This window comes from Prunus avium, chromosome 2 (assembly GCF_965620075.1).
Source record: "Prunus avium chromosome 2, drPruAviu1.hap1.1, whole genome shotgun sequence".
NCBI classification, from domain to species: domain Eukaryota; kingdom Viridiplantae; phylum Streptophyta; class Magnoliopsida; order Rosales; family Rosaceae; genus Prunus; species Prunus avium.
The window spans coordinates 21,438,498-21,461,728 of NC_142285.1; the positions used below are offsets into that span (position 1 = coordinate 21,438,498).

The 23,231-nt window shown below is 35.7% G+C and overlaps 3 protein-coding genes across 4 annotated transcripts in view; 1 reads left to right on the forward strand and 2 right to left on the reverse strand.

Annotated features, from left to right (window-relative positions):
• Positions 1-5,650: 5,650 nt before the first annotated feature.
• LOC110744768 (protein SMAX1-LIKE 3-like) lies at positions 5,651-8,971 on the forward strand. Of its 2 annotated transcripts, none has more exons than XM_021944776.2 (3): positions 5,651-7,178; positions 7,350-7,479; positions 7,618-8,971. In XM_021944776.2, the coding sequence occupies exons 1-3, from the start codon at positions 5,941-5,943 to the stop codon at positions 8,746-8,748; spliced, it is 2,499 nt and encodes an 832-aa protein (XP_021800468.1). In that variant the 5' UTR covers positions 5,651-5,940; the 3' UTR covers positions 8,749-8,971. The 2 variants fall into 2 exon arrangements, with proteins under 2 accessions (XP_021800468.1, XP_021800469.1); XM_021944777.2 differs by having other exon boundaries at positions 5,652-7,178; positions 7,621-8,971.
• A 6,100-nt stretch (positions 8,972-15,071) lies between these two features.
• Positions 15,072-19,014, reverse strand: LOC110744776 (Nuclear transport factor 2 (NTF2) family protein). Its single transcript, XM_021944790.1, has 7 exons — positions 18,833-19,014; positions 18,543-18,651; positions 18,002-18,085; positions 16,952-16,991; positions 16,232-16,300; positions 16,008-16,117; positions 15,072-15,449 (listed from the first exon to the last, which is right to left on the reverse strand). The coding sequence occupies exons 1-7, from the start codon at positions 18,849-18,851 to the stop codon at positions 15,305-15,307; spliced, it is 576 nt and encodes a 191-aa protein (XP_021800482.1). The 5' UTR covers positions 18,852-19,014; the 3' UTR covers positions 15,072-15,304.
• A 609-nt stretch (positions 19,015-19,623) lies between these two features.
• The window catches only part of LOC110744769 (exocyst complex component EXO70A1), a 10,261-nt gene continuing 6,653 nt past the window's right edge, over positions 19,624-23,231 (reverse strand). The window contains exons 8-12 of the mRNA XM_021944778.2: positions 22,591-22,791; positions 22,404-22,503; positions 20,868-20,974; positions 20,629-20,775; positions 19,624-20,235 (exon numbers count right to left, since the gene is read on the reverse strand). Coding sequence (XP_021800470.1) covers positions 20,118-20,235; positions 20,629-20,775; positions 20,868-20,974; positions 22,404-22,503; positions 22,591-22,791 — 673 coding nt within the window. The 3' untranslated portion in view covers positions 19,624-20,117. The remainder of the gene's footprint in view (positions 20,236-20,628; positions 20,776-20,867; positions 20,975-22,403; positions 22,504-22,590; positions 22,792-23,231) is intronic.

Below are 23,231 nucleotides of genomic sequence, written 5' to 3' on the forward strand. Positions count from 1 at the left end.
TTCATTTTTCCTTCCCATGGGAAAGTTTGGAAAAACGGACTAGCATTAAATGTACACTTTTCATGACCATTTTGTCTCCATTAACAATTTAGAATTACAATATAAAATTAAATGCATTTTTCTATTATTTGATTTTATATGGATATAATTGGAAAGGAGTTTAAAAGCAAGAACGTTTTAGAAAATGTTTGGTTATGAGGACGGAGGCCTGTTTATTTGTCATGTGTAACATACTTTGTGCATGCTGAAGTTTAGGAATCTTAAACTGTGTTTTTAACAAGTGGAAAATTTTGGGAATGTCCATTTTTCAAGGAAGACTCTGCCAAAATTTCGGCAGAAAGTCTCGTTTTATTTTTAGTAAGTGGGCCCGGCATCAGTATGATGTCAGAATTATCACAGGATTCGTCCTGGATTCCGAAGAGTTCGGGACGGGTCCTGTCATGTATGGGGAGCAATAGTCCCCCGATTAAACTGCACATTTTAAGGTTTAAAGCTTTCCTAAGTACATACAAATTTGTTCATAATGTGTTTTACTAAATAATTTGACATGTTATGTTGTTATGTTTTATTCTGAATCATGCTCATAAAATAAAAATAAAAAAGATAAAAGGAGGAGGAGGAGGATAGAGGGTTCTTACTATCCACATGAGGAAAGGTGTCTGGGTCCAGTAGCTTAAATGCCTCCTCCCAAAAGATGTGTCCCTTACAAACCTGAACCTCTCTGGGTCTGCCATACACGCAACAGTACAGTCAATTTGCAAGGCTCATTGACTCTGTATGTTGTTTAAGAATTAATTTCATTTTCTAACTGTAATTTAAAATCACAATTAGACAACTACATGACTTAAATAATCCAAGATTTTATGTTAATTATTTTTCTTGTCAAAATATTTTATTAATTTGCAACACTAACCATGCGAGAATTGATATTCAGCCGTTCTTGTTCCCTTTTCCCACCGCTTCCAGCTTCTCATCTGCACTCACCAAATAGTCATTATCGTTAATTAATTATTAATTAATTATTTAAAGAGATTAATTAACTTGTAAGTAAGTAATTTATCGGAAAATACCTTAGCTCTTCCTAAAGCCATGGTGAGGATGCAATAAAGGACATGTACGAAGATAAAAATATGCAGTTGATGAATACCATCCGCGGATATAAATGGAACTTTCCCCTGCAAAATTTCCAATCCACATTGCATGAGCCTTCCTAAATTATAAACAAATTCTTAGAAAAACATAAATATATTTGCATGTAAATATATGAATAATTTTCACTACGCTTTACTGATTGACTGGTACCAAATACCAATTCTCATTACCTAGAACTTTCCGAAAATACCTTTTGTTCACACTCCAAAAAAGTCATCGTCCCAAAATGCAAGATGATTTTTTTTTTTGGGAAAGTGCAAATGACCACTTCATAACTTATCTAGGAAAAATCATTTTTCTTGATCGTACAACGAATGGACCCTGTATCTTGGCTGATATTTTAGTTTGAGGAATTACAAGAAGAAATGAAAAGTAGAAAGAAAAAAAATGCCATCTGAAAATGAAAACACGCCGGTTTATTAAAATTAAATTACAAGCGGGTGTAATAAACATCAACGACGGCCTACAACACAACACACGACGTATATTTCACTATAACACGATGTTGCAGTACTCCAACCGATGAATTTGTAAAACACTACTTCAACAATTAAAATCTACCGTCGTCTAAAGAAGAAATAAAGGCATCTCTGTTCCATTAACTGCTGTGACAGATTTTCTGCACGTCAGTTATTCAAAAATATCTTACGTCTCAGAGAATACATACGTCAAGGAGGGTAACACAATCGACTTTTAAAACCCCAACCACATCAATATGTATTAGAAACCGCCGTGGTAGAGAATTACAACGTCATACACTTGAATCCTCGTGACGTAGTGAAGAATTAACCACGTCCTTTATTTTAAAAAAACCGACGTTCAAAATATAATCCACGTCGTTTCTTTTCATGTCCATGCCTTCAATATTATTTTTAACGTCAGCCTTTAAAAAAAGTAGTCGTGGATAGGACTTTTTACATCTGTATTCAGTAATATTGTGCATTTTAAAGAATTCAGACGTCTGCTTTGTAGAAAAAGCATCGTCTAACTCTGTCCAAGGGACTTCTTTGTATAATTTAAATGACGATTCTCGTAAGAAATAGACGTGGAATATTTTTAAAAATGCGTTTTTTTCTACAGTCCGACGTGGATAATCATATAAGCGACGTTTTTTTTACCTGTATGTCGTGGTTAAACCATTTTACGTTGGTGCTTGTGTGATTAATGACATGTAATTTGATTTAAACGGTTGTTCTTTTGTATATACGCCATTTTTTACAAGTTAAACGTCGGTTTGTTTATTTATTTAACGTAGTATAAGTTAACCACAACGGTTTCTAGGTATTCCTTCAATTAGAGATGTGAATAATTATATGTACGTCTGTTCCTGTGTGATTATTGACATGTAATCTGCTTTAAACGTCCGTTATTTTGTGTATGCGTCGTCTTTTAGAAGTTAGACGCCGGGTTGTTTATTTATTTAACGTAGTATACGTTAACCACATCGGTTTCTAGGTTATACAAGTCGTATTCCTTCAATTAGGGACGTGGATAATTATCTGTACATCGGTTTTTGTTTTGATCTTGACATGAAACACTCTTTAGACGTCTGAGTTTTAATAAAACCGTCGTCTAATGTTGTCGAAGGTTTCATTTTACAATATATATATAGTAATTAGACGTCGGTTTATAATATTTTTTGACGTTGAATGATTTAACGACGTCAGTTATTAGCCATCGTTGTTTTATATATCAAAAGATGGCGGTCGATTTCACGACGGTTTGAAAACCTTCTAGATGATGGTGGATTCCCGTCGTCTATTTCGATTTTGTAGTAGTGTATGTTCATTCATCCATTAAGAGGTAATTCCATATTGAAGATTGGTTACCTTATGTTTATTCTCCCTATGGCATTTAGGCTAGAATAATTCCTACAACATCCCTATGGCATTTAGGCTTAGATATAAACATGAAGAGTACGATGAGCACGAGTAACCAAATTAATCATGTAATTCTTATAGCATGGCATTTACCCTAAGTAATCACACCTTTTAATTGCAAGAAGCATACTCAAAATCAGTGTGGCATTCACTCAATTTTTCATCATATAACTTAGTCATATACCATAATAGTGATCAAGCATCAAAGCACATAACCAGTAAAACACTCGGCAATTAAAAGTTCAAACACAAAATCACATTAATGGATAAATAAACGTACAGTACTATATCATCATGCTAGGGCTTATAACCCCGCCCTAGATTAAAGTTTAGTTACACATGAACATAATTAAAAACACAAAAAATAATATCATAAGAGTGAAAGAAGAAACCCTGAAATACAACGTCGCACACACACGCCTAGCACCGTATTTTCCTCTTGATGATCGGGTCGTCAAGTCCTTTTTTCTGACCTAGGTTTTTCTTTTTATATGATCTCTTTACATTTTCCTAGTCCTAGTAAACCTCAAATAACTTAACTTGTAAGGCATGAACAGCCAAACAAATTGTAACCAATAGGAAATATAAAAAAAGACAAAAAAAGAAAGTACAAGTCAGCTTTCCTAATTCTTTGCCGCTTACAGCAGATATTCCGATTCTGGGCTTTTGGTGGGCTTAATCTTCACCAAATTGAACGTGTAAGACGTCATTGAAAAGGTATTGACGTCAGCTACAATTTTTATGACAAATATTTTCCAAGAAAAATCCCATAAACTTGACTAAAATCGTTCTCAAGCCCACCAGCTCCAATCTGCCCATATGGTACATGCCCTGACTTTAATATTTTGTTCTGAAGGTTGGCTGGCCCAATAACTCTCAAATTTTGATACAACATCTCTTGACCTCTTAGCTTTCATCTCCAAGTGGTTTCATCCAAAATTTCCTAGTAAAAAGTAATTTCTCCATTTTTGGCATTTTAGAGTACCTGAAAACACAAAAGCTAGAATATGTGAAGAGCTCTATAGAACAATCAACTTTTGCATACAATATCTAAATGAAAAGAGTAAATTTATATGATATATAAATGACTTATCACCCCTCTCTCCCTATATCTTCTTCTTCTTCTCTCTCTCTAGTTTGGCAACCGACCGTCGCCGAACAAAACAACCACAAACGAAATAGCCAATATAACCGGCTTACGGCAGTGCGGTGGTGGTTCGCATTTTCTCCATATTGCAGCCTCTCGGTCGGTTGCCGGTTCCGTCAATTCGGTACAGTAACCATACTGAAAACAGCCCTAGTTTTAAGTGCATGGGAGTAGCAATGTTGTTGTTGGGGCCAGAAATAACGAAAGGCTGAAGCCCAATAAGTTCAAGGAAGTGATGCATGTCATTACACCTCTTAACAGATTTGGGCTCCACGTACCCAAGCAACCAACGCCCATCTAAGTTTAGGAACATTTTGCACGCAACCTTAAGAGACAAATCAGGAAATCAAGGAGCCTAGTTTGGCCGATTGGATTAAACTAGGTTGGAGTTAAGAGTCTCCTTATAAATTTCACATATCTAAATGAGACTTGTAAGACACAATATATTGAACTGTTATTCATTTTAATTGAAATAGCCCAATCCAGTTGGATCTACCAAACATGGCCTTTGATAAAGGGTATTCGGGTTGAGAGGCATTCCCTTCTTTAGCTTGTAGTGAGGAGTCGTTATTTGTGTAGGGGAGGCTCTTCTGCATAAGTTTTACTAAAACATCCAAAATGGGGGCTGAAATTATAAAAAAAAACCCAACACCCAAAACACTTTATAAACACACCCAAAATCCATCATTACATACACTCAAAACCCATTTATAAACACACCCAAAAAATATACAATTATTGATATTAGGGTTGATTTTGGGTGTGTTTCTATGTTTAAATAGTATTTAGGTTTTTTTATAAATACATGTCTAGAATTGGGTTTATTTATAATAATCTATTACAAAGGTACTGGTGCACTGATGAATAAAAGCTTCAGTTGCCATTTTAAAAAATGAAAGAAAAGGTTACTACTAATCATAAAAGTATGGAGAGAGAGAGAGAGAGAGAGTGTTTTGTTACATGGATTTCATGCAAGCTGGAGATACAACTCAATCAATCATCAAAGGCATTATTATTCCTCTTCTTCGAGAAGAGAGAAAAAAGTGAGCAAAACAGTTCCAAATCCCTTCAAAGAGACAGACAGTCCTCTCTTCTTTTCCTCAGGTCCTAGAAATTGGCGGTCTACCATAGCTTGGCCTTTTGCCTTTCTCTTTTTCCGCATTCTTTTCTTTTTCTTTTTCTCTTTTCTTTTTTCCTCTTTTCCTCCGATCCTATTATCTAGCTAGTTTCTAGTTTATTCTTCTAAAACACATCTCTGATGTATAAAGAAGAAAAAGTGATTATTCCATTCATTGTGTTTAAAGCTCTTTGTGCTTTCAAGTATGTTTTATATACTTCCCACAACATTCAGAACCATTTGCTTTTATTTATCCAAAACCCCCTTCTTTATATGGAGAAAAAGAGAGAAAAAGAGATTGAGAGAGGCAAAAGTTGCTTCACATGCAGTCCACTTTCAGATACAAAAGCCAAAATTTCCCTCACTTACAAGAAAGGCACAAACCCACATATCCCATAATAATCTTTCTCATACACACTCTTCTCCACTCTCCTCAACAAACACAATATAAACCAGCTGAGCTTGTAAACTACTTCAAATTAAACCAGCAATAAGCCCCCCAGAAAAATATATCTATCCAAACGAAACCCATTAAGCCAAACCCTCTGGGAGTCTAATAGAGTGATCCTTATATATACAATCTTCCTGTGTACCTACTGGGAAAACTAACCTAGAAAGCAAACATTTATAAATAACTAGAGATCATGAGAGCAGGAATTTGCATAGTCCAGCAGGCTCTAACAGTAGAGGCTGCAAGCATGGTAAAGCAATCGATTAGCCTTGCTAGACGGCGGGGTCATGCCCAAGTGACTCCTCTCCATGTGGCAAGTGCTATGCTTGCTTCTCCCACAGGACTTCTTAGAAGGGCCTGCTTGCAATGTCACTCTCATCCCCTCCAGTGCAAGGCTCTTGAGCTTTGTTTCAATGTGGCCCTCAACCGCCTCCCTGCTTCAACCCCAAGCTCCATACTAGGAACAGGTGGCCCTCACTACTCCAATAACCCGTGTTTCTCCAATGCCTTGGTCGCAGCCTTCAAGCGTGCTCAGGCTCACCAACGCCGTGGCTCTGTTGAGAACCAGCAGCAGCCTATTTTAGCCCTAAAGATAGAGTTAGAACAGCTCATAGTCTCTATTTTAGATGACCCAAGTGTTAGTAGAGTCATGAGAGAGGCTGGTTTCTCTAGTCCCCAAGTCAAAAGCAGAGTAGAACAAGCTGTTTCTGTTTCTTTAGACATCATTTCTTCTACTCAAATAAGTCCTAGTAGCCAGTCCAAGGATAGCAGTGCTAAACAACCTCTAGAGCTCATTGGTACTCACCATCATGTGTCGTCTCCACCTGCACTCGGAGAACAAAAACACTTTGATCAAACTAGGCATGAAGATGTAATGAGTGTATTGAGAGAAATGTTGAACAAGAAAATAAGAAACATTGTTGTTGTAGGAGAGTGTCTGGCTACAGCTGAAGGTGTAGCTAGGGGAGTGATGGATAAGTTTGAGAGAGGAAATATAATTAATGCTGCTCAAGATCAAGGGGATTTGAGGTATGTGAAGTTTATATGTGTTCCTCTTTACTCTTTGAGGAACATCTCCAGAGAAGAGCTTGAAGAGAAATTTGCAGAGCTCAGGAGCCTGATTAAAAGCTACATAGGCAGAGGGAATGTTGTCTTGTACTTGGGAGATCTCATGTGGGTTTCTGAGTTTTGGTCCAATTATGCTGAGCAGAAAAGAAACTGTTACAGTCATAATTTGGAGCAAATAATCATGGAGCTTAAGAGATTGGTGTCCAGAATTGGGGAGGATGGAAGATTGTCACTTATGGGAATTGCAACTTTCCAGACTTACATGAGATGCAAAACAGGCCAGCCTTCTCTAGAGAAAATTTGGGATCTCCATCCTGTAGCAGTCCCAGTTGGAAGCCTGAGCTTAAGTCTAAACTTTGACAGGTAATTTAATTTTCTAGACTTGAAGTTAAATTTAATTTTCTGTTACATTAATACCAGTAGAAGCTGATTAATGCTAGCCAGTGCTCTTTTCTCCTTCAACTTATTATTAGGTTCAAGATGCATGTCATGATTAATATTTTTTTGGGGTTGTCTGTATTTTCTTAAATCCAGTTATTTGCAAGCTGATATGAGTACCATGGCACCAAAAGATCAGTCTGATCAGGTTTCCACCACTTCCACCATCTCAAGCTTGCCCTTGTGGCTCCAAAAGTGCAGGGAAGAGAACAGAAACAATGATAAGGTTGGCCTATATCTTGGCTGACACTTTATTATAAAGTGATATAAAGTAATGAATAAAGTTATTGTCTGCACTAGCACAAATTGAGATTTAATTAATTAAGTAATATTCCTTTGTGTTTATTCTGTTTTTGTTTTTTAGCAGGAATGTATTGAAGTCAACAATATCTGCAACAAGTGGAACTTATTGTGCAGTCCAGCGCCCCAAAAACCACCCCACTATCCAGATAAACTAACTTTCAATTCTTCTTCAAAATCTCTAACTTCCTCCAAGCCACTCTCTTCACATGATTGCAACCTCAACCTACATTTCAAGGATGATGAACCCAAAGACTCACCAAAAGAATACCAATTCTGGGGGTTTGAAGATAATGATGATGACTGTTATGAACACCAAAATGAGACTAAACCAGACCTCTTATCAAATCCTAACTCTAGTCCTAATTCGGCTTCGTCAAGCGAGGTAATGGAAGACATGGACGACGTCCTTGGAAGGTTCAAGGAGTTTAATGCTGAAAATGTTAAAGTTCTATGTGAAGAAATAGAAGACAAGGTTCCATGGCAGAAAGAGATCATTCCTGAAATTGCCACAACGATCCTCAAGTGCAGGTCTGGAATGAGCCAAAGGAAAGGTAACCTCAAACACAAGGAGGACAAAGAAGAAAGTTGGCTCTTCTTTCTAGGCTTTGACTCTAAAGGCAAAGAGAAGATTGCAAGGGAGCTGGCTAGACTTGTTTTTGGCTCTCAGAACAACTTTGTATCAATCGGCCTCAGCAGCTTTTCTTCACCAAGAGTTGATTCCACTGAAGAATATTCAAAAAACAAGAGGGCACGAAACGAGTTCGGTTGCAGTTATGTCCAGAGATTTGGCGAAGCCTTGAATGAGAATCCTCACCGAGTGTTCTTCGTGGAAGACCTTGAACAAGTTGATTATTCTTCTCAAAAGGGTATCAAGTACGCAATTCAAAGTGGAAGAATAACACTTGCAGACGGTGAAACTCATGTTCCTCTTAAGGATGCTATTGTGATTTTCAGTTCTGAAAGTTTCAGCTCAGTTTCCACAGCCTGCTCTCCTGCAAGAAGCCGAAAATCAGATGAAGTAACCAAAGAGAAAGAGGATGATCATAACTTGGAGGAGAAAATCCCATGTGTCTCACTGGATTTGAATCTTACTATTGAAGATGATAATGAAGAGGAGCTTTCAGATGCGGACTATGCTATATTGGAAGCTGTGGATAGGCAGATTTTTTTCAAAACTCAAGAATCACAATAGAAGACAATTCAAACTGATCTTTAATTCTTGTTACTCTTTCTTTTTTGGTTTTTTTTTTTTCATTGATGGGGAGGTAAAGAAATGTTTAACTTAATATGGGAAAGAGGTAGGTTAATTTGTAAGCATTTTTCATGATTGGAAGCTAGCTAGGATTTTGGTTTGTTTTCTTTGCTAGAATTTTGTTATGCAGCAAAAGTTGTGTATATAAATTTTCTTTTTCCTCCATATTGTTATACTTATATGCCTAGTTAGTTAAGTTGCCTAGGAGAAAAACAAAATCTATCAAAGGAAAGCTTAGGACTTGTTTGGTGATCATTTCATTTTTAGTTTTTAGCTTTAATTTTTATTTCTATTTTTTGTTAAAAACATAAGGAGAATAAATAAGAGAAAAGAGGATTTTAGAATCTTGTCATACTTTCGTGCACACTAAAGTGGGGTACACTCTAGAACCTAATTGATTTCAATATTAATAAGAGCTTATTAATCTTGATGCAGTCCTTTAATCTTGAATATATAGTGGGGAAGTAGAAAGCGTGTGTACATACCAACTAGCTTTTGATCTAATCTTCCGATGTTGGAAGTGATTGTTGTTTGAACCCCCTAATTGATAAAAAAGAAATGGCTTATTATCACAAAAGGTCCCTAAGGTTTAGGAAACTATCAGATTGCATCCTTAATGTTTTTTTGTGTCATTGGTGGTCCTCAAGGTTAGTATGTGTAATCACAAATGGTCCATGCCGTTAGGTTCCGTCAAAAACTCCGTTAGTTTGCTGATGTGGCATATATATATATATATCACAAAACATCCCTGAGGTTTACACATCTATCACAAATGGTCCTTGCAAATTTTTTTAATTTTTTTCATTTAAAATTCATAAAATTTTGGTTTTCTTTTTTAAATCTTATGAATTTTAAATTATTTTAAAATATACATTGTATTTTAAATACACATGACACTATATTATTTTAGATGTGGGCTCCACATATATGTCACATCAACAAACTAATGGAGTTTTTAAAAATTAATTTAAAATTCATAAAATTTAAAAATGAAAAAAATCAAGGGTTTAGGGTTTATAAATGGTCCTCAAGGTTAAAATCCTTATATAAATGGTTTTTTCATTTTTAAATTTTTTGAATTTTAGATTATTTTTTTAAAAAAACTTCATTAGTTTGTTGGTGTGGCATATATGTGGAGCCCTCATCTTCAAAAATATAGTATCATATGTATTTAAAATACAATATATATTTTTAAATATTATAAAAAACAAAAACAAAATTTTATGAATTTTAAATTAAAAAATTAAAAAAATTTGCAGGGACCATTTGTGATAGATGTGTTAACCTCAGGGATGTTTTGTGATATGTATATATGCCACGTCAGCAAACTAACGGAGTTTTTGACGGAACCTAACGGCAAGGACCATTTGTGATCACACATACTAACCTTGAGGACCATAAGTGACACAAAAAAACATTAAGGATGCAATCTGATAGTTTCGTAAACCTTAGGGACCTTTTGTGATAATAAGCCAAAAGAAATTAGTAAGTCAAGTTGTACGTGCCAAAAGTGCTTGTGGGCTTTTGGTTAACACTGTGATGCCCCAGTGTTTTTGTAGGCTATATTCAACTGTGATATGTTGCTTGTTGATCAAGAAAAGCACATTGAGCCCTTAGTTCGGGCTCAAAGCTGGCCTTCTCTTTGTATGCGTTAGGCGTGCCAAAATGAATGGTTCATTGATGTGAAGATGGTGTTGCACTCGTTGATCTTTACCTCTAACCAAAGCCATTGTGCTCCAAGTGGGGAATTTGGCTTGGATAGGTTCTTTTCTATGCCTCAATTAAAAGGACCTTAATATTTCACTTGCAATGGGATAAAACTTGAAAGAAATAATAACTTTAAACTAATATCGGACAGAATGTGCAGTAAAAATTTAAAGATGATAGTGTCTAAAAGGCATGATACTGTTACAAGAAAGCAAATGCAAATCCATTTAAACCAAATACACTTGATTAAAAACAATAAGCAACCTGACAGAAACTAAGGGGTATTTATTAGAGAGAAACATAACTCCTCAGACACCACTGTAATCTACTTGAGATGATACAATGAGTCCGATGAAGTTGTTAGCAGTATCTGCAATGCTCAGGAAGGCTCAGATACGAATTTGATCTTAGATCAACTAGAACAAGTGACTAGCTTACAAAAATCATACCAAGCACTAATGTTGGCAAAGCATTAAGATTACAAAAAACAATAACAAAGTAATTCCGATCAGGAGTTGTCAACTTGGAATTAGATAGAGTATGTGTTTGGAGAAGAAAAGAGTTCCAATCAGGAGTTGTCAACTGGGAACTCAAGGGATTAAGAGAGGATTTGATTCAAATTGTGGCCTTTGATCTATTGTGAGATACATTTGGCAAGTTGTTTGAGTCGAGTGTATTTGAAGTTTGTTCAAATAAGATGTTTGTTCTTGAGAGAAATTGGTTGTACTTTGAATCAAATCTTCTTAAATTATTTATAGTCTTTTTGGCTCCTTGGTTTTGTCCTCTTGGTAAAAAGGGATGCTTCGATTGATTATCGGCCTCTTCTCTGCACCTGAGCTTGGTGGTCTTTGAATCATCCTTAGTTCTTGTGCTTTTAGTTGGCTTAGACAAATTGGTGTGGCTGATCTTCATGGTTCAAATCGCATTTAATGCAGTTGTCTTGCTCTCCTTTCTTCGTCTAACATTCCATCAGTTGTCAAAGTCAACTTTGAGTTCGAAATTGGATATTCGCGCTTTTACCCAGGCAGAAGTAATGGTCTTTTGAGGTTTAGCTAAAAACCTATGAATACTCCTTTGGGAGAGCTCCAGCGGCGAAAGGGATTAGTCACTACTGTCGGCGGTGGACACCCTTGGATCTCATCCTAAAAACCTATGAATAAACAAATCCTCAAACCCTTATTTATTTAAATCAATGATTTTCTTTTCTGAACCAATTACGACATACCATGTGTTGGCAAAAAACTGATTTTAAATTCATAAATTTACATTGTCTGTTAATTTATGAATTTTAAGAAAAGAAATATCTTTGTCCATTTAGGGGGACACAATCATATATTTTTGTAACAGCCCTTTTAATTTGGCTTTGAAAACATTTAATTGAAATCTATAATATTCATCGGACACATTTTGTCCAATGAACCCTTGTCTTTCTGGTTGACCAGCTCGTTTGGTCAATGTCCCGTTTAAGGTCCGGTGTTGTTTGATGGGCTCTTAGGCTTTTGGACATGAATTTCAAACATTTTATAGCTGATTTTGATAACTCGGTTTTGACTATTCACATAATTTATTTATTTTTTTGTCGGAATCAAGTTTCATTGATAGAAAGGCAATGTCAATTACAAGATAGTGGAACTCATAAAAATAAGTCCAAACAAATGCAACAGTAAAAGCCCACTAGAAATAAAACTCAAATAGGCGTAAAGTCTACAATTGGAATAAAACCAGAGCTCAAAACTAACATAAAGTCTACAACAGGCATAAAGCCAGAGCCCAAAACTGACATAAAGTCATAGTACAAAACTGGCATAAAGTCAGAGCCAACCAAAAGCAGAAACACCACCAAATGCCAAAGTACCGCTGCCACTACTTCTATGAAGATCGAGACATCGCCACCAGAACTAATGATGAGTGAAAGAACTGCAAACACACCAAAACACACAAAACATAATAGGACCACCGACTGCAAAAATTGGGTTGAATTAATTTTGGTCCAAACACAAGTAAATTACATTGATTATCTCCTTAGTTGAAAGAGTGAATGCTTGCAATGAATTACAAGTTCCATGGCTCACACATATTCTGTTGAATTTTGAATTTTGATGGGGTTCCTCGTTTTTGGTCTATAAATTTTGAAATCTAAATAGCAATATGAATGTTGTTGTCGTAGGTAAAAATATTTTTATGAATTTTCCATTAATTCAGGGCCTACCATTCAAGTTCCCTTTTCTCTCCTTGATCACTATCATTGAACTTGTGATCCCAATGACTTGAAAGGTTGTTTAAATATTACACAGAAGCTATTGCACTAGCCGTTTTCGACATATGATCTTATTAGAAGTACATGATCTAGAAATCATTGCAATCGGCAAAAAGGGAGTTATTAGAAAAAGCAATGGGGAGAAAACAAATAAAAAGCATGAAGCCACTACTTGTGTATTCTTTCTAGGGGTCATTGATGGTCTAAAGCATTCAAAGGAACATACTTTTTGATGGCTTTTGCACCTTTTCTATTTAATATCAACTCTCTCTCTGTCCCATCAAAGACGATATTCAAACCATCAAAGTTTTGATTAATTTTGGAGAGAGAGAGAGAGAGAGAGAGAGAGAGACAAAGTTTCCATAGCTTGAGCTTTTGTAGTCTCTAGGGAAAAGCAAGCAACGGCCCTTTTTTTTTGTCTCAACAATTCAAACTTTATTGAGACTAGTAAAAATGGAAATTTGAACAAGTTTTAAACAAACTCTCAACAAATTTTGGCAAAACATTTATGAATATACAATTTAGGCTTGAGCACATAGAAGATTAATCTATGCGCATCCAAACAATTTCAGTCAGATTTCAGTTAGCTTCATGCATCCAAACAATTCTTAGTTGTAAATGAATACTTTGGTTCAAGCCAATTTGTGAACACAAATCTTCACCGATTGGTTTTAACAATTCTTTTTGCTTTGTTTTATAAATTATGCAATGCAATATTGGATATTCAATTTAATTGGTATTGTTTCTCCCACTAAATCTAGTGTTTAATATTATATGGGGAGTTTTTAGTCAAAAAGAGTTTTTGTGCACATAGAGGGGACTCCCTAAACAAACATTCGGCAGCTACAACATGGATCATAGAAGAAACTCCAAACAGAAATTGCTGGTTCAAATAGCAGAAAATGTATGCATCATTGTATGCATACATTTACCAGAAAATGATTTGTTATATTGTTGTCTATACTATGTCCATTGTTATGAGCCTGCATGCCCATGTCCACCCAGGTCATCTTCTTCAGTCGTTTCCTGCAGACTCCGGCATCAGCTTCTTCGGCGCTACATTTGACTCGCCTGGTAGAAAACTGCCTATCATGACCTGACATGCTCAAGGATAGGAAGGTAAGAGATATATTTCGAACCTGCTAAGGTAACTGACACATACTACTATCAGGCCATATTTTTATGACAATGAAATGACTCTGCCAAACATGAAATGTTAAAAGTGCCCGCAGGAGTACCAAGTTGAAGAAGCAGTGTGACGTTTCAAATTACTCGTTGCATACATAGTATCCAAATTGCTCTTGGTCCTTGTTCAGCGAGTAATATATCTTCCATGTAAATGTCCTTCAACCCAAGAAAAAAAATAACAAAGAAAAAAAAAAGGAGGAAAACAAAAAAGAATAAAGCAAGGCTAATATGTATATGGTGAAATGGCTGGCTACTTCCAAATGAGAAGCTACTTTCTCCATCTAGCAATATCTTAAGTGGAAGAACCTTCAAGAATCATCTCGCTCTTAATTCCTCACGTTGATCATTCCACACAGAAATCAACACCAGAGTTGATATTCAACTCGTCTCAACAACTACTTTCAGACATTCAAAACAAATAAGTACAACTACATTCAGACATTCAAAACAAATAAGTTGAGGTTCGATCCCAAAATCAATTGGCAACGAGCGAAATAGCTCCAATTATCATGCAAAGTCCCTTAACATTCCAATGTGGGAAAATTATATCATACATATTAGTGATTCAAAGAATGTATGTTGTCTAAATGTTATCAATTGCAAAGTTGTTTTTCAACTTTTGTATGTGTTGCATTTTTCCAGCTTTCAAACCCTTTTTTCTTTGGGTGTGGTTCATCGAGTTGAATCATCATCACACCATAACCTTGGAACATTTGGAAGAAAAGTGTATGGAGACATCTCCAAATCGCTAAAGCTCAGATTCAGCTATAACTTGACCTCGCAAGGGGAGAAAGACTTCCATGAAACAGGGATAGCAAATTGCTATCCCTGACCAACAACGCTATGACATGCGTGACAACACTTCCACACGGAATAACATTATTGGCTGGGATAGCAAAATAGTGTCATTCCCATTGTAACTAAGTTTTTCTCCTTGCATGGGCTGCTTCAGTTGGCTGCCCAATATGGGTAAAAATTCAGCGATTAAAACAAGAAAAGAACTATTTGATCTATCAATGGGATCAAATTCAAAACTGTCATGGTTCCAAAGAACTATTTGATCTATCACTTGTAAATTAGACATAACATTTTTTTTTTTAGCAGATAGGCATATAAAATGTTAATTTACATTACTTTGGCTCGACCATTTCCAAATATCCAGTATCAAATCATGAAGCTGACATAGAACTAAACATGACATATAAATCTGACTCCAGCCAGATTTTCATTTTTAATATCAGTTTATCAAAAGCAAGCATAAGCTAAAAACAAGATTAAAATTGTGGAAAAGATATACACAACCCCAAGGGCAAACTATACTAACGTCAGTCTATATATCGGAGTTTATTTTATATCCGTGGATGGATCCTTCCCAAACCCCATCATAACATGAGTTGCCAACATTGAACCCCTACGAGTCATTTCCACAACGCGGCCAATCAGCGGTATCTTAACTGTTTCTCTATTCCAAAGAGGCTTCTTGTCCCACCTACAAAAATTTCATCTTCACTTTCATAAATGATCTGACAGAAAAATTTATGTAAATAGCATTACAGTTCTAAGAATAAATTCTGAATAACCCAAACTTGAACTTCACTTTAAATCAGACTAGAGGTCTATGCTCTATGTAGAATTTATGTTTACATAAACCCTTATGCTAAAATATTCTAGGACTTCTGTTCTAAATTTATTCCCTTAGGCACTATTTTCTTCTGATAGGTTGGCTAGTCTAAACTAGCATCAGATGGAACGACACAGACTTGGTTCAAAGCTGACAAAAGCATATACAACAATACACTACGCCATCATTGACCCAAAAACAAATATATAGTACATCATCTCTCATTAAATTGATTGCATCTTACTCAATATCTACCATAAATTTAACACCACACCTGGTAATCAGAAGAAAACATATTTGGTTCCAAACTTTGGTTAAAGGGTATTCATCAGAAATATAAAGCAGGTTTTTAAATTTAAGCTAGAACAAAATATACCAAAAGACAAATGGAGGACAAAAAAGAATGTTAAAGGTTTTAGTACATACCAATCTTCATGGCGAACAACTTTTCCTTCCAAAAGGTGCAATTTGATGAGTGATATCACATCTATGTCTTTCCCCATGAACTTGTAATGTTGTTTGTTATCGATCATTATCTGCACTCAAATGACAGGGACATCTAATTAGGTCTTACAACATATTGACACAAACAAAATATGTTTTCAAAGAACAACTGAAAAAACTTTGACGAGAGTTGAAAAAGAAATCACCTCATGATTTCCTGGTGAAATCATATTTTCTGTGATGGTGTATTCCACAATTCTTGATTCACTAAAGATCTGATAAATAGGAAAAAAAACAAACCAAAGATGCTGTAAAGCTAAATAAACACGTCAACAGCAGTAAGTAGAGCAAGAAGAAAAGCACCACTTCAACTCTACCACATAAACTCGTTTAAAATCATAAGCACTGAAAAGAACTCTCTTACGTTAGTCATTCATAGGGAAGTAACTTTTATGATCTAGAGTAGGTAATACAACTTCCTATATTCAAATTATGTTTATTTGCATCAAACCCAAGTTTCTCCAGGATCGAAAATTCAACAAGCTGTACGCAAAGAATTCATGCCATCATGTTATGATGGGGGTTGGGGCAGCATAGTCTGGGTTTCCGCAGAATCTTCAAAATATTGACACTCTAAAAAGAAATTTGAAACTTAGTCCAACTATCCCAAACAGAACTTATTCCTACTATGTCGATCTCTTTGTACAGTTACCGATACACCACAAACCACCATTTAATTTGACCAACTATAGAAAAAAGAATAAACAAAGGCAGAAAAGAACAGAAAGACAAGACAAAGAACCTTGACATGCTCAAAGGGTAGTAATTTCACTACGTCAACTGTCACTATTGAATTCAAAACGAAACCCCAAAAGCATTTCACACATGACAAAAAATGAACATTATAATCAGCATGGATTGAGGACCTTGGGAAGTGAATAAAACGCTGATTTGATCTGCTTCAACCTACCAAAAGAAAAGCTCATGTGACGCAGAGATTCTAATTTATAAATTCAGTCTCACAAAGCTAATGAAGCAGAATGATCTAACAAAACAGCAGGTTATATAAAAGGTGATCTGTTAAGCTTCTATTGAGAACTGCAAAATGACGCTCATACTTTGGTGGAAGATTGGTGTACCAACAAGGGACATTCTCTCCAACTCTTCAAATTGGGTACAACACACAGTTGTACCTCCAAGAGCAATAAAATCAGGGAAAAAATCACAACAATCTCGTAGATGATGCGCATGGCATAATCGAACTTTGAAGTAATGCATAAACTGTGTACCTACATCACTTCTGTTAGAACCAGAGATCTTAATGTTGTGTTTAATTCTCTTCGAGAGGTGCTCTTGGCACTCACAAAATGTCAACATGTAGTTCTCACTATCAGTTTTCCTCAATTGTCCCATTTCCTTAATGTGGAATGAATATTGGCTAATATGTAGTGTCAAGTTACTTTTTGGAAATGGCAGTTTTGGCAATTGAGTATTTGAGTTAATAAATGAATAAACAAAAAAACAAGTGGGGGATGCAGGACGACATTTAAGAGTGCCAATAGCTCTTCTCTTTTATTTTTCTTCTTCTTTAAGAGAGCATCAATTCTAGTGACTGCAGGAGAAGGTTTTAAGTGAACTCTGTCCTGTAACAACTCATCTTCAAAATGATGGAAACCGGCTTTGGTTCTATATGGAAATTTCAAGGAAATCAACTACAACCCCCCCCAAGCATCCGGCATAAAATAATAACCTTTTTTTTTTTTTTTTTTACGTATAATACTTTCTACTAGAATAGGTTAACTTTATCCTCGTATGTTGCATCTTAAAACAGAAACAACAAAAAAGCATTATCTTTTGAAAGGAAATGAAAAATTGAGTGTAAGACTTTACAGGAGGCAGATGCATGGTTTCATCCTCAGTGAGTAGACTAAGTAATGTAATTCTAGAGTAGTTAATTGAAACACGCCAATACATACCCACGAGCACACATCAGTGGGTCCTCAAAGGAAGCATTTGGACTGTAGATTTCAAAGTCAGAGGCCGTTGCACGGGATCCATATCTGAAATGATCCAGAACAAAAATTCTCATTAAATTTGCAGGGATCAATAATTAGCACTCGAGTGCAAAAATGAAAAAACAAACTGAATTCAATTTGGCACGGTAACCATAGAGGTAAATAGATGATCACCCCTTTTTTTTTTTATAAAAAAATTAATTTGATTTCCCGAAAATTGATCAAGCATCAAGAGAATGATTTGTATGGTTTGCCAATGCAATAATTTTCTAAACATTAGCCTAAAATTGATGTTCCTCCATTGTAGTGCAAGATGGTGATGGAGACCCAGTAAGCATTATTGAACTTTATCTATAATAAAACAGACCCCTTATAAACTGAAGAGTAAATAAATATATAAATCTTCCATATCCATACATTTCAGAGCAAGATAACTAAAACCCAGATAGCATTATTGACATTATTATCTGTAAAAGAGAGTGCCAAGGAGAATGAAACTTACAGGTTTAGAATGTGAGGCATTATATCATCAGAAAGGTGCTTTCTTGAAATAAATTCACATGCTCCTTTGCAGCACGCTTCCCTCTTCTGATCCATATACTCTTCCTTATCTTCAATTCAAGATAACGTAAATGTAATGCATATGATACCGTAAAACCATACCAATATGAAAAATCCAAAATCCACGAAAAACTAGAACCCACAATTTTATTTTATTTTCATGGGAATGAAAAATTTGAAAATCCCCAAATTCAGACAAATTCAGAAATTAAAAAGAGAGAGAAATGAAACCTTGTTGGTTTTTCTCCATGGCCGAAGATGATAATTTGTTGCGGGCAAAACAGGTCCTGAATCGTAAAGAATGTGAGAGACTGAGTGATGGCTTGGCTTCAGAAGAAAACAAGAAGAGTAAGAAGAACTCGTGGCTTCATGGCGCGCAACGTGGCCGTGCTCTGTCCACTTCCCTTTTACATTGTCAACGAGGTTGTAGCTTCATGGCGCGCAACAAAAAATCTATACAACTTACAAATATCAATAATTATGGAGTTTTCTTAGAAAATAATAATAATAATTATGGAGTTTTCTAATTTGTGTCAATATCTTATGATTTAAATGTTGGAAAATAGGGTCTAATTGCTTCACATACACAATGCTAACTTAACATAATACTCACAAGCATACATAATACGAAATAAGAAGTTACGTTACGCCCCATTACGTTGTGTATGGTTGAAAGGTGCTCGTCTCCCATTACGATATTTTTTATATCGCTCAAAGCGAGGCGTAAGCTTTCCTTGTATTGATTTATTATAATTAAAAAATATAAAGTATAATTGAAAGAAGGTTTTAATTTAATTATTTGGTTAGAATATGGATAAAAAAATATATATTAAGCTGGGAGCTGTGTAGCTACTCAATTCTTTGAACTAAAACAGAGAACAGAGAAGATAGAAGGATGGAGTCCATTCTGTTTTGGATCTTTTGGTTCAATCTGGTGGGAGGGGAAGAACGTCTAGGGAGTTGAGTTGTTTTGGTTTGTTTTTTATTTCTAACTGGTGCTCTGTTCGTCTGTTGGTGGAAAATTCTGCAAAAACAAATCATTGGCATTCCACAAAAAATTTAAAAAATACATTTTATAATGAATTGATAAAATTGAAAACCCTACTTCAGGCTGCAACAGCTTCGCTAGGACTACCCACTTGTATCAAATTACAAATATAAACTCGGAAAACCGGCAGGCCATGAAGGCAGGGACTACACAAGCATATGTGCAAAGATAGACATCTACTCTTATTCAGTATGTCATTTAACACCAAACCAAAATCTACTGATCTTTATTTTCTTTTTCCCAAGCCATTCCAGCAACTAGAAGACTGAGAGATGCTGAGCTCATTACCACCTAAACAGAAATACTTTGAGACCATGCATGCAGGGATTTAGCCTCTAACCCCCCCGGCAAGGGCAACGAACAGTCCATACGATACCAGAGCCGATCGTACACATCATTGGGTTAATAATCACACAGAGAGAGAGAGAGAGAGAGAGAGAGAGAGAGAGAGAGCACGACAGGGCAAAACTACCGCTTGGGTTCATTCACGTTCTTGCCCTCGAAGAATTCACCCAGCATTCGTTCAAGATCCTCTGCTGCGTATCTGATATACTTTTGGGGGTTCTTCCCACTCTCAACTAGAGGCCTGTCAGACAAATAGAATATATACAGATTTTGTTACCGGCAGATACAACCAGTACTTAAACCATTTATGAGAACGTGAAAGACCCATGATAGCAGTCGAATTACCAGTCCAAAAATAAATAATTGTTAGATGTTATTCAACAGGACACGACTGAAGTGAAGTCTTGCATGTTAGGTTCCTTAGATAAAATTGCTAAATATATAGATCTCAACATTACTTTGTATAATAGGTCAGATTTTTTTGTTTCTTTTTTTTTTGGGCCTTGAATGTTTGATTTAGATTTTTTGAGGTCTAAAACTTTTCAGAATTTTATGAGAAAAGGGAGAACAAATTCTCTATATACTGCATATGTGATGTGCGCATGTAAAACCATAGTCGATAGAGAAAACACACCCATAACGTTTTATGAAAGATCTGTAGGCAGGCAATAAGACTTCAGCTACTGCAAGTCTCAGTGACTCTCGCAACTCAGTATCAGGAACTGTCCACTGAGATTGTTTTTGATGAAGCTCCTCAAATTGCATATTGAACGTCTTGAACCTGATTTGGAATGCATTTAAGCTAGTAGGTCAAAATGTTCCTCAAATTGCGTATTTTAAGTTTGTCTGATAGGGATAGAAGTTGAGATCAACCTATCTTTAACAATTGCTCGTGAAACTCCACTGCTTCCTCCATCACCAGCTACTGAACTACCACCACCAGATGAGGTCAAGCCTTGAATGGAGAGGCACTGCAGAATCTGCACAAGGGAAAGCACCAGTATTCAGAAGGTAGCGAAAAACAGAATTTTTTCGAAAAAATAGTTTAATGTGAAATGAGCACTGAAAGTGTTATGTGTTATGTAAAGCATGTTTCTGCGTCACTGTAATATTGCAAGAGAAAATATTATCCAAGAAATAAATGCAGATTGGTTGGTGATTGAAAAACTAACAGGACATAGAACGGGTATATCAGGCAGAATCACCCTATTTCTACTATTCAATAGAACTCAAACTGTTCTTTTCGGACCTTTTTCCTCTATCTAAATGGTATATCTCTAAGAACAGAGGATACCAACGCCCATAAAGAAACCCAAAACACTTTACAGTCTACCCTATAAAAATTACACCGCATCTCCTAGCCTTTATTCAAAGAGTCTAGCATTCCTCTAACCAACACACCAAAACAGTCATAACACCTTTTTAGCGCTGAATTGAATCAACCCACACCCAAAGTATACCATAAGTAAATAACAAACAAGTTAATTACCCCTTTGTATTCAACCCAAAAACCTTTGTCTTATTCTCTTTTTCTTTTCTTTTTTCTTTTCTACTGTTTTCCAATCTCTATGAAGTAGAATGTAACTTTCTAACTATAATGAAATTGTACAAATCGAGACAGTGAATCTTTGGTATTTACTATTTAGCTACAGCAACATGAAGACATTAAGGGTTTTCATTGTGCTTATATAGGTAATAGCCACTTAGCCCAAAAAAAAAAATGCAAAACCCACAGAGAGGAGAAAGAAAATCTCAAAACAAAATATTAGTAAATATCTAATAAATATCTGGCACTATCAACCTAAATTTAGAATATGCCAGGTAAGGTCATCTACGTCACTTTCACTGGTCATGACTGATAGTTGAACATGCCTTTCAATTATTAAAGGAAAACCATACTTTGTGCAAATGTAATGTGTTTTATAAGAAATATAAAACACACAGGTCATGGATTTGAGAAGGGTAGCTATTTCATAGTAGGATTCAACATGCCAAACTAATGATTGAACATACCAGCCCACACATGACAAAATCAAGGCACAACACCACTTCTAACAATTTATGTAAAACTTTACATCATATAAACTCTCTTTGGACTATTAAAAAATCTAATATCACATTCACAATATAATATCAGTTGTCTCCAGCCTGGAGATAACTTTCATATCTTCATCAATTTTTCCTTCTTATATCTTCATCAATATAATATCAGTTGTCTCCAGCCCATGACTAACATATTTGAAACCATAAAAGAATTGCTAAAAGCTTTACTTCGATCATAAAGGTAAATACTAATGCTCCAGAAAGTAGGAACCAAATACCTATGAAGAAAAATGAAATAAAGCAAACCAAAACAAGAACGAAGGTAAATTTATGGTGTGAAGGTTTAATTAGGTCAAGAAAGAGCACCTTCCCCCAAGCATTTCTTTTGTATTGATTTGCATGCTGCTGCACAATCCTCCGGTGTCTTTGCACCCAATCATCCCCTAACAAATCTTTGGCTTCAGATCTGAAAACAATATGAAACAGGAGAGCACATAAAATAGACTTCCAAGGTTTTAACTAAAAAGTCAAACAAAACACATCTGAGACAAACCTGCGCACCGATCTGACCATATAATGAATATTGTTCATGAGAAATAGGTGAGTTAAAGAAGGATCTCTATACTGCTTAGATTTCCCATCCAAATTGGTCTGAAGAGCCTGCATTATTTGCATAGTGACAGAGGCTAATTGTGAACCACCTTCATCTCCATTTTCAAATTCTTTAAAAAGTTGCTTCAAGGTTGATTGGTAACTGTAAAATAAAGTGTCAGTCAACTAAAAAAAACCTAACAAATTAAGAAATAGGCATACATAAACCTATATGATAGTTAAAACTTAAAGTCTAAGTGAGAAACATGTAGCTGTTGACCAGCCTAAAAAAGTATGTACGTATATGCATGAGTGCGTATGTCCGTATGCATGCATGTGTGTGTGTGTGTGTGTGTGTGTGATTAGGGACACATGACCCTTCCCAACGAAAAATTCATATCCGCAAAAACTAAAAGCACGCGCATGATAGAGAGAGAGAGAGAGAGAGAGAGAATGCATGCATATATATAATTGAGAGTAACATGAGTGTGAATGCATGCATATGTATAGAACTAACATTCCTTTGCCAGACAGTTTAGATTAGAAAGTTATGTTAGTAGTGCCTAAACCAGATCCCTTGATCAAGTAGAATCATGTCTAAAC